Source organism: Corvus kubaryi, unplaced genomic scaffold, assembly GCF_017639235.1.
Source record: "Corvus kubaryi isolate FWS band 111438036 unplaced genomic scaffold, C.kubaryi_AGA036_p1.0 37352, whole genome shotgun sequence".
Taxonomy (NCBI): Eukaryota; Metazoa; Chordata; class Aves; order Passeriformes; family Corvidae; genus Corvus; species Corvus kubaryi.
The window spans coordinates 602,461-613,739 of NW_024581114.1; the positions used below are offsets into that span (position 1 = coordinate 602,461).

An 11,279-nucleotide genomic window follows, 5' to 3' on the forward strand; every position below is an offset into this window, starting at 1 on the left:
CTCAGGCCAGGAATCCCGCACATCTCAGCCCTTAAACCCTGCACATCCCAGGCCAAGAATCCTGCACCTCTCAGCTCTTAAATCCTGCACATCTCAGGCCAGGAATCCTGTTTCTCTCAGGCCAGGAATCCTGCTCCTCTCAGGCCAAGAATCCTGCTCTTCTTAGGCTGAGAATCCTGCACATCTCAGACAGAAATCCTGCTCCTCTCAGCCCTTAAATCCTGCGTATCTGATGCCAGGAATCCTGCATCTCTCCAGCTAGGAATCCTGCATCTCTCATGCTGGGAATTCTACATATCTCATGCCGGGAATCCTACATCTCTCATGCCGGGAATCCTGCACCTCTCATGCCGGGAATCCTGCAATTCTCAGACAGAAATCCTGCACATCTCAGGCCAGGAATCCTGCAGTTTTCAGGCCAGGAATCCACTTCCTTTCAGTCTGGGAATCCTGCACCTGTCAGAAAGAAATCCTTCATCTCTCATGCTGGGAATCTGCACATCTCAGCCCTTATATCCTGCATACCTAATGCCAGGAATCCTGCTCCTCTTAGCCAGGAATCCTGCATCTCAGGCTGGGAATCCTGCACATCTGAGGCCAGATATCCTGTTTCTCTCAGGCCAGAAATTCTCCACATCTCAGCCCTTAAATCCTGCATCTCTCAGGCAGAAATCCTGTTCCTTTCAGGCCAGGAATCCTGCACCTGTCAGACAGAAATCCTGCATCTCTCATGCTGGGAATCCTGCACATCTCAGGCCAGGAATCTCGTTTCTCTCAGGCCAGGAATCTTGCACCTTTCAGACCAGAAATCTGGCTCCTCTCAGGCCAGGAATCCTGCTTATCTCGGGCCAGGAATCCAGTTTCTCTAAGGCTGGGAATCCAGCACCTCTCAGGCAGAAATCCTGCTCCTCTCAGCCCTTATATCCTGCATATCTGATGCCAGGAATCCTGCTCCTCTTAGCCAGAAATCCGTCATCTCTCCAGCCAGGAATCCTGCATCTCAGGCTGGGAATCCTGAACATCTCAGGCTGGGAATCCTGCTCCTCTCAGGCCTGAAATTCTGCACATTTCAGGCCAGGAATCCTGCATCTCTCTGGTCAGGGATTCTGCACCTCTCAGCCCTTAAATCCTGCATCTCTGAGGCCAGGAATCCCAGACATCTCAGGCTGGGAATCCTACCTCTCTGAAGCTGGGAGTCTTGCATCTCTCAGCCGGAAATCCTGCATATCCCAGGCCAGAAATCCTGCTCCTCTGTGGCCAGGAATCCTGCTCCTCTGTGGCCAGGAATCCTGCACATCTCAGGCTGGGAATCCTGCTCCTCTGTGGCCAGGAATCCTGAACATCTCAGGCCAGCAATCCCACACCTCTCAGCCAGAAATCCTGCACACCTCATGCCAGCCCTGAGAAACAAGGGAAGGAAATCTGCATCCTTTGCTTCCTTTGGGGTAAGTGAACAGGAGTTACAAACGCTCCTCTTACTGTGAATTCCAACAAAGACCAGCTTGCATGGAATCTGCTCCTGCCTAACACCCCTACACATGGATATCAAACCATTCCCACAGAACTTTAAAGCATGGCTGTATTTTTACAGAAACATTAAAGCTGAACTGGCAGTGAATCCTGCCAGTCTTCATTAAATGCCACAGGGAAGATACTCTCTGTGTGCTTCCAGAGAGCCTGAGGGGTTCAGGATCCCAGGAATTGCTCAGCCTTGGCCACTCAACACCAAAACTCCTCAGCACCAGCCCTGCTCCCAGCCAGATAATTCATATTCATGGCATGCCCCTCATAAACTGCCAACCCTCTCGTTTTAAAGTGGCAATATTCATTTTGCTCAAGAAATGGTGCTGTCAAAACGACCAGATATTTTACACACACAAAGTATCACAAACCTTTCAGATGCACATCCAAAAATACTCTCCTGTTAACTGTGATTTATGAGTTTATTTTGGAGCGAATATGGACAAACTAATGTGCTGTTTAGAGGCAAGTACCTACTGGGATTAGCAAAACATTTATTTATTTAGTCAGCTGCTAAATGCTCAATTTCAGGTCCCCAGTGGCACCCTTGATTTCATCTGTATTAACTTTGAAAAATTCTAAGACCATCCAGGCACTCTGAGCAGGTTTATTTTGTGTTTTAATGACTTTAAACTTGGCAGATTAATGGGAAAGAGACAGAAGTGGACATTTCCTTCCCACCCCACCAATCCACCAGCGTGTCAAAGGCTGAACGGGGATGCTGCTGACTCTCTTTTCCCTTGTCAAAAAAAATCAGCTTTATATTACTTATCCTAAAATATTGGGTCTAAAAGGCAAAAAACCCAAGGCCACATTGCCAGTCAAGACCCCCAGGGAGCCAGGACTACACAGAGGGTACAAATAGGATACAACACACACATTTTAAAAGGTTAATTCCTAATTAACATGAAAATTAGAGAGCGCTGGAAGCTAAAGAGGAGAGAGCTCCTGACACCAGCAGATAAAAGAACTGGAATTTTTACTAAAATCCAAACCACTGAAAACATTTGAAGGAAGTTCTCCTTGTCTTGTCAGGTAAAAAAAGGAAGAAAATTGGAGGCTCTTATTTCTGATGGAGAGCAGCCAATGCAGAGACACAAGGTGAGGGGGAAAGATGCTACTTTGGGCTAAGAGGATCCCACACAGGATCCATCCCAGCTTCCACAGCTCCCAGGCTCTTTTCCATGCAGATACAGGGAATGCTCTTTAGGCTTCACCTTCCTCTACATTTTTTAAAATCGATTTTTTTTCCCCCTGACTTCCTCACCCAGATCAAAATATCATCAATACTTTCAAAGAGCTGAAAGTATCGCTGCAATGAAGTTCAAAGTGACAAATGCAGGTTTTTAAATGTTAAACTGAACTGAAGCAGGCTTGACACGGGCTTTAACCTCGAGGTTTTTGCTCTGCTCAGGCAGAGCCTGACAGGGGATTGCCCATTCTCACAGTTTTATAACAAATCTTGTGGTGCACGGGGTTTGTTCACCCAAGAAGGCAAAAGAAATGAGTAAGTGAGAACTTCAGCCTCCGGTAAACACAGAAAACTCTGCTTTTATAGAATTTTATAAAGGCTTTTATCAAGGCTTAGGATGCAAATAAACACAATCTTAGAGTAATTAAAACAACCCCTCAACTTTTAAAGCTGGCTCCTAATATTTAACTGTTTGAGTCTCACTTTGCCAATGAATTAGACTCAAAGATGGCTGTGTTAAAGCTGCATTTCATTACTACCACATTCTGCTTAAAAAATGCAGATTTTCAGCTAAAACCTGAGTTAAAATATTTTCCCATTTAAAGAGAAGTTTAATTCTTCTTTAGAGTAATCATATAATCATAATAATAACTGAATAATTGTGGAAAATAAAAAAATGAGCTGGAGAATATCCGATCTTTTTTTTTCCTTTTCACATGGCTGTCACAAGAACATTTGGTGGACACGAAGAAAATTAAAAATTTCATTGGAATAGGATTTTTTAATTGTTCCTGCCAGATCAAATAGGAGCTGGTGACCACATTAAGAGTTCCTAGGGCATCAACAGCTCTTTAAACCCACTGATCTCAAACATCCAAGAATTAAATTTAAAAGAACACTTCATGCACATTTTTACTGAACTCATGTTGGTGTTTTTTTCCTCAGAAGCAGAGCACAGGAGAGTAGATGGTGAAAAGGTCCCACCCAGGTCTCTCAGAAAACGACCCTTAAACTTCCCACCAACAACCCTGGGGTGCTTCTACCAACGAGCAATGAAAAGCACGAGGTGAAATAAAACACTGCCCAACAGCTACAAAGGGTCCCAAAGGGAACATTCCTAAACCTTGTAAGGAAAGGAAAGGTTTCTATGGAGAAAGGAAAGGTTGATCCCCAAAAGAACATTCCCAAAGCCTGTGGAGGGAGGAAAGGTGTCTATGGAGGAAGGAAAGGTTTCTTTGGAGAAAGGAAATGTTGATCCCAAAAAGAACATCCCTAAAGCCTGTGGAGGAAGGAGAGGTTTCTGTGGAGGAAGGAAAGGTTGATCCCAAAAGGAACATCCCTAAACCCTATGGAGGAAGGAGAGGTTTCTATGGAGGAAGGAAAGGTTGATCCCAAAAGGAACATTCCCAAAGCCTATGGAGGAAGGAGAGGTTTCTATGGAGAAAGGAAAGGTTGATCCCAAAAGGAACATTCCCAAAGCCTATGGAGGAAGGAAACATTTCTATGGAGAAAGGAAAGGTTGATCCCTACAGTCTTCCCCAGCCGCCCATCATCCCCCCTTTGGCCGGGACAGAGAGGGGAGGCCAGAGGAGGGTCCGGCCGTCTGTGGGTACCTGTATTTATTGGGGAACATCCTCTCGCAGTCCTTGCACTCGTGGACCTGTCCATCTCCGAGGCCTTCCTGCTTGATCTCGTCACTGAGGCTGTCGTACAGGGCCCCCACGGCGCTGCAGCCGTACTTCTTGTGGCGCCGCAGGTCCAGCTTGGACTGGAACAGCTCATCGCAGTCCTCGCAGCGGAACGAGGGCTCCTCTGCAACACACACAGCAGCCCGTGGTCAGCCCTGCCCCAGGAAACCCAACCAGCCTGGGTTGTTGTGCCCAGAGAGGAGGCAAAGCTCCCCGAGTCCAGCAAACAAACAAAGAGTGAATTTGCAAGTGAGAGGGGAGAGAACCCAAGGGAGGCTGTGCCAGCAGCTGCTTTCACTTTGAGCATTAAGAGAAAAAAAATAGATCACACAACCAGAGGAGATCTTGTTTGCTTTGTGTCTTGGCCTCTGCTGGGATGGAGAGACCCACAGGGAGTGGGAGATGCACAAAATTCTGGGCTCATTGCGGAGTGCTGCGCTCGTCTGCAAGGAGGGGTTTTGAAATTATGAACGAGTGTTTCCTCAAAAGGGGCTGCCAGGGAAAAAGGAACAAGCCAGACTCGAATAAACACAGATAGTGGGAAAAGCAAACTGCCCCAGCACAAACCTGGAGAAGCTTCTTTCCAAGAAATTGCTGTCTAATGTTCGCCTCTTAATTTTCCACTGCAGGAGCTCAGGGCTCCATCAGCCCAAGGAGTCCCAGCCCAGAGCACCATGGAGGGAAGAGCAGCGAGCCAAAGGCTTTGTTGCTGTGCTCTTTGCTTTTTTTTCCTTTTTTTTTTTTAAAAAAAAAAAGTTCTAATGCACATAATAAATTACTGCAGTCAAGGTCAAACAAATTAAAAAGAGGGCAGCTATTATTAAGTTTACAAGGCAGCATCCTGACCATGGTGCCAAGCCAAACAATCAGCTCCAAGCTGTAAATTTTCCAGGAGAACAAGCTCTGCGAGGGAGTTGGGATAGCTCTGGGTTTCTCCACCCTGCAACAGAAGCTTTCCAGCCCCCACTGAGTCACCGGAGCCGCGTTTCCCTGTCCTACCCTACCCTCTTCCTCCACGCTCTGCTTCGTGTTCAGTGTGCTTCTCTTTTTCTGATGACTTTACTCCCAGAAGGAACAGCCTGTGGTGAGTGCCTCAGCTCCGAGGGGGGAGTGGGAATATTCTGAGAGCTGCGCCCAAAGGCGGTGCTGTGATGGAGCTGATCCATCCCCGCTCTGGGGAGAGGAGATGTTGGGGTGGGATGTGGCCATGCTCATCTTCTCCAGGCAAAATCTGCAACCCCTGAGCAAACCTTTGCTTTGAAGTCCCCCCTTGCACTTGTTTATGCCAAATTTTGCAACCACTTAAGCTGAGCTTTAAGGCCCGGAACGGTGTTTTATATAAATCAGGGTTAATTTTGTTCTGAATGTGGCAGGAGTGGAAGCACGGGCGGTGTCACACCCAGACGCCACCGTGCTCCCACCTGGGCACTCACCTCCTATCTCCCTTCCTCTGCTTAAACCTGAGGTTAAAACTGAGCAAGGCAAGGTCCCAGAGGCTGCAGCAGCAGCGATGTGGGCAGAGGAAACCCTCTGCACGCTCTGCACACCTACACGGAAAGTATTGACATGGGAAAAGTCAGACCCAGCTGAAAAAGAAAGTATCACCAAAGCTCAGCCAGCACAGCCTTGCTGGGCATCCCAGCAGCCTGCCCAGGGCTCCCAGAGCCACCCACACCGGGCACAGATAATCCCACAGCACCCACAGGGCTGCAGGAGCATCTCCTGAGCTGCACAAGAGAGGGCTGCAAAAAGAAATAAAATCCAGCAGGTCAGCAAAGGGATTTTGATTAAAAAAGGAGAGCCAAGGGAAGAAAATACCCAACTGTTCTCATTTCAGCTCGTTTTGGGAGTTCATGCATTCTGAAATTGCTGCCAGCAGCCTCAGCATGAGGGGGTCAGGCCCTGCTCTGCTCCTCACAGAAATTCTCTTTATTGGCATTTTGTAGACCAGGACCAGTGTGTATCTCATGTGTTTTATGTCCCTGGGGAGGGAAACCTGGAAATCAGGACACCAATAAGAGTGGAATGGAGAGACTGTGCATCACCTACCATTAAAATAACCCAAACTACTTTTGAGGAGAGGGAGAGGGAGGAAAGAGGGAAGAGGAAAGAGGGAAGAGGAAAGAGGAAAGAGGAAAGAGGAAAGAGGAAAGAGGAAAAAGAGGAAAGAGGAAAGAGGAAAGAGGAAAGAGGAAAGAGGAAAGAGGAAAGGAAGAAAAAGTGTAGCATCAAACTCTGGAGATGTGGAACTGCTCTGGTGAGGTGTTCCTCTACCTCAGAGCCAATGTTTCCCCTCTTTGCTCTCCTGTCAATGCAGCAGTGGCTTAACCGGGAAGGAATTTTTGGAGGAGCAACTGAAATCCTCCAGGCATGGAAGCCCCAGGTCCCTTCACCTCTTAACAGGCTCCTACCAAACTCCCAGCATCCCTCAAGCTCCAGCTGGCAAATCCCCAGCCATGGAAACACTTGGAATGAAGGAAACAGTGTTTTTTTTCCCCCTTTCTTTTGACTTCAGAGAAAACTCAACAAAATTCCTTCCACAACGCCAGGTGGAATTCTTCCTGCTCCAGTTTGAGATTTACATGATTAATTGCAGCTTATTTCACCCAAACTCTCCTCTAGGAAGCAGAAATCCTCTCTGGGTTTGGAAAAGCAGCTGTGGAGAATAATTTCCTCCATACTAAAGCTGGGTATCTTCCTCCCCTCCCACAGCACAGCCCTGCCTGCTCTTACCAATGACAACGAGACGTTTCTGTCCTTGCTGTGATCTTACAGAGCAGGGAAAGAGGTGAAATATGTTAATAGCCTCAAGAATATTTTGGAGAAGACATTTTGCTTCTCGTTCTCCTTGTCCTTTGCCAGGCCTCACCCAAATCACGCACGATACAAGAGGACATCAAACACAGCAGCTTTTCCACAGGTGGAAGAGATGGAGGATAGGAAAAGCAATTCCTGTGCTTGAGAGTATCTGAGTTAGGAAAAAGAAATTTGTATTGAATGGAGACTTAGAGAGCTGACAAAAATGTGATTAAAAGCCTTGTAGCCATGTGGTATTCATGTTGCCACTGGCTGTAAGTCCTGTTTTGATGCTCAGGCAGGCTAAAGAGAGGAAAAACTGTTCAGGTGGAGAGCAGGTGTGGCTGCCCCATCCCTGGCAGTGTCCAAGGCCAGGTTGGACGGGGCTTGGAGCAGCCTGGGATGGTAGGAGGTGTCCCTGCTCATGGCAGGGGGTGGAATGAGATGATCCTTCCCTTCCAGCCCAAACCATTCCAGGATAACAAATCCATATCCAACCCCCGTTCTTCCGGCATTCCCAGTTCTGAGCTCCAGCAGATCCCAGACCAGACTCCTCCATAAATACCCTGCAGGGAAGGACCCGACCCGCAGGCTTAGGGCAGCCCCCTGCAAAACCGAAACCTCAACCACCACGGAGGCTCAGGGCTGAACTGAGACCCGGCATCGATTTTGTGCCTAAATCAGACACCCACGCTGCAGACTCCAGGTTCATTCAAGTGTTCCTTTTTTCCCCCCCGTAAGTACCAAAAATAAAAAGGTCGCCCTTCAAAACAAGTTCTCGTTGAAGTTTTCTCCTCTCTTTAAGCATCACGAACGCAAACACTGCCCTTCACCAAGGTAACTGCCGCGGAGTGTGACAGGGAGAAGGGGCTGCAAAGAAAAGAACAGCCCCAGTTACACCGAAATTGCTGCCTGTTCTCTGTGTCTGTTTGTCAGATCTGTGGTTAAATGTGCCTATCTGAAGTTCCATCAGCAACACTCAGGACAAAGCAGGAATGTAACAGAAAAATAAATCAGTGCCTAATAGCTTTCAGAGAAACCAAGGGGAACGCAATTATGTGGCATCTACATGCTAATCTACCAGACTCGAATCTCAAAGGAGTTCAAGTGCCCTACTCAAAATTCCTGCAGTGATAAGGGGTCTGCTGTGTTTGGCTGGGGTTGGGAGGAAAGATTTTTATGATAATTATCTTTGTGTGGAACAATTTTGCATTTTCTCTCCCGTTAATTCCGAAGTGAGCTGGGGGTGCGAGGCAGCAGGGAGATAGCCCCGCTGAAAGTAAAAAGTATTAAGGAGTCAAATATTTAATGTTGGCCTGGCATAATTTGACAGCAATTATGCAGCAAAAGCACTAGACGTTACCAGGAAGATCCCGATAAATGTTCCATAATGACAGAGATGGAAAACAAGGAGCACTTTTTGCTTGTTCACATAAAAGCCTGTTAGAAACTGAAACGCAGAACAGCGGTGAGTTTTCATTCAGATTTCTCCTTGACATCAAAAAAAAAAAGGTACAGAAATTATTCATCTCTGAGTGTTGGTCTTGAGGAAATAATTAACTTTTTTTGGGGAGGGAGAGCAGTGAAAAAATAATCCCAAACTTGATATGAGTGAGGGAGTAAATACCACACTGCACCCCCAGCTCGTCAGCAAATGAGATTCCAGCAGCAAAAATCCTCAACTATTTCCAGAAATATTTGAAACTAATGGTTCATATCCTTTTAAAGGATTTCACTGCAAATTCGAATCAGAAATTATATTCATGTACAGGTAAAAGAAATGTATTGTGGGATGCCCAGAGAGAACTCCAAATTCATAAATTAATTTTGTGGAGTGTTATTTCCAACTAATAGTTTAAAAACACCTGGTAAACGAGGATGTATTTGTAGAAATAAATCACTGAATAATGATGTTGGGCACATCCTTCCTTGTTTTCCTCAGAGATCAGTTTCCTGCTCAGTGTCTGTAGTGTCAGAGAACAGGATGAATATGGGAAAAAGCATCCTAAAGGAGGAAAATCAGTGCTGGGAGCACTCTCAGATTTCCAGAACACCCCGTGTGTGTGTCCTGCTACCTGCTCACAGCTGTGGCAGTGATGAGGATGTCTTTATTCCAGCAATAATAATTTTAGTGAGGACTCTTCTACTCCCTGTCTGCATCCCCCTTTTCCAGATTCCCTAAATCTCTGCAGAGCGGTGTTTTCCCAGCCTTGGGATGCTTTGGCCATTTTTATTACACCCAAAGGCATCTGGCAATCCTGGGGGTGGAAAAGGCTCCTCTGATCATATCCAAACCCACAAAGAGAAGGAAATGAATCTGCTTGAGGCTGATAAAAACTCACTATAACGGAGACAGCCGCTGCCACCAGGGGAAGAGTGGAAATGAGCACAAAATCCAGACAGCGACAGAAGGGGAGGTCCTGGCCCAGGTTTTGCCCCAGTTCTGCCCTGCCTGAGGGGCTCAGCACTGTCAGGGGCACTGCAGAGAGGAGCAGAAGCTCCTGTGGAGGCCTTACCTTCCATGCTGGGTGCCATGTTCCCGAGGGAATAACCTCCTTCCTTCAGGCACACCAGGAGCTCTTCTCCCGGCTCGATCTCTTTAATAACTTTATAATAGACCTGGGAATGAGGAACAGAAATGGAGAGGCACGTTAAATATGCAGAGGCTTGAGTTCTGTATTGTAACCAATAACTCAGATTTCTCCCGGCTAATAGGGGAGGCTGTCCCTTGATTTGGGATAATTGCTGCTCGGAGCTTGTTCTCCTGCTTTTATTTGACTCTTTGGGTGTCAGAGTTTCACAGGGCTTGGACAATAAAAAAAAATTATTTTGGGCAACAGCCTCTCTCCCTAAAATTACACAAAACCTCCCCATTGTTTGCCCTTCCTCCTAAAAGCTCAGGGTGTTTGTCACAGGGAAGGGAGGATTAAACTGATGGAATTGCCACGTTTAAGGCTCTGCTCTTGGAGCCAAAATTGGCCTCATGATTAGAGCCGAATTATCACATCTCCACGGAGTTATTTTGTTGATTATTCTCCCCATCAGCCTTGACCTGACCCCTAACCACAGACCTGAACCTCTCCAGGTGAGCAGTTTATCCACATTCTGAGCTCCTGTCTGAGCACAGACCCTGGACCATCCAAAATGTCCCCAGCACAGCTCTGTTCACCTCCTGGACCTTTGTCACTGCACCAGGAGAAAGCCCCAAAACAGAAACAGGATTCAGACAAGGAGAGCCCACGCACCTCATCATCACTGTTCTACCCCCCAACCTCACAGAAACCAGGGCAGCAGGGCCAGTGACACCAGGGTCACACCTGAGTGGGCCCCAATGGCCTCATTCCCTCCCCTGGACCTGCTCCAGGGCTCTGTGTCTCTTCTGCTGAGGAGATTCAGTGTCTTCCATATGTTTTCCTACTTTTTGGAGTACACTGGACCCTGTCCTAACACAACACCCTGAGAATCCACCTGATAACAGTTATTACAGTTATTAACTTCCAGGTTTTAGCACTGCATTTAACAGCAATCCAAAAAATTCTTTTTCGGGGTAAAAACCATATTTCACCCAGAACAATCCCTGAAATTCACTGCCACTCCATCTCTGCCAGCCTGTGTTTATGGGGCAGAAAGACACGCAGCTCCTAAATTCCTGCCTGGCTTGCATTAATTGTGTCACCACGATGCATTTTTCCTCCCTCCCTGGCACGGAGCACGAGGCCTTGGTAGATGCGTGCCCCAGGCCCGGAGGGAGCAGCAGCTGCCCGGGATGCTCCCAAATTTGTCCTCCCTGTCCCGGAGTTGCCACTCCGAAGTCCGCTCGGAGCTGCAGCTGCGGGGAGATGTGATCACAGGGAGAGGGATGAGATTCCAGGGACAGGCGGCTGCAGGGACAGGGGACATCCCTCCCAGAGCTGCAGGGACACGGGACATCCATCCCAGAGCTGCAGGGACACGGGACATCCTCCCAGAGCTGCAGGGACACGGGACATCCCTCACAGAGTGTAGGGACAGGGGACATCTCTCCCAGAGCTGCAGGGACAGCGGACATCGCCCCCAGAGCTGCAGGGACAGGGGACATCCCT

At 47.6% G+C, this 11,279-nt stretch overlaps 1 protein-coding gene across 4 annotated transcripts in view; it reads right to left on the minus strand.

Moving 5' to 3' along the window:
* Window positions 1-11,279, minus strand: part of PRDM16 (PR/SET domain 16) — a 289,426-nt gene that overhangs the window by 32,818 nt on the left and 245,329 nt on the right. For all 4 annotated transcript variants that reach the window (XM_042031976.1, XM_042031975.1, XM_042031978.1 and 1 more), the window contains 2 exons: window positions 9,714-9,816; window positions 4,327-4,525 (listed from right to left, as the gene is read on the minus strand). In XM_042031976.1, the coding sequence (XP_041887910.1) occupies window positions 4,327-4,525; window positions 9,714-9,816 (302 nt within the window). The remainder of the gene's footprint in view (window positions 1-4,326; window positions 4,526-9,713; window positions 9,817-11,279) is intronic.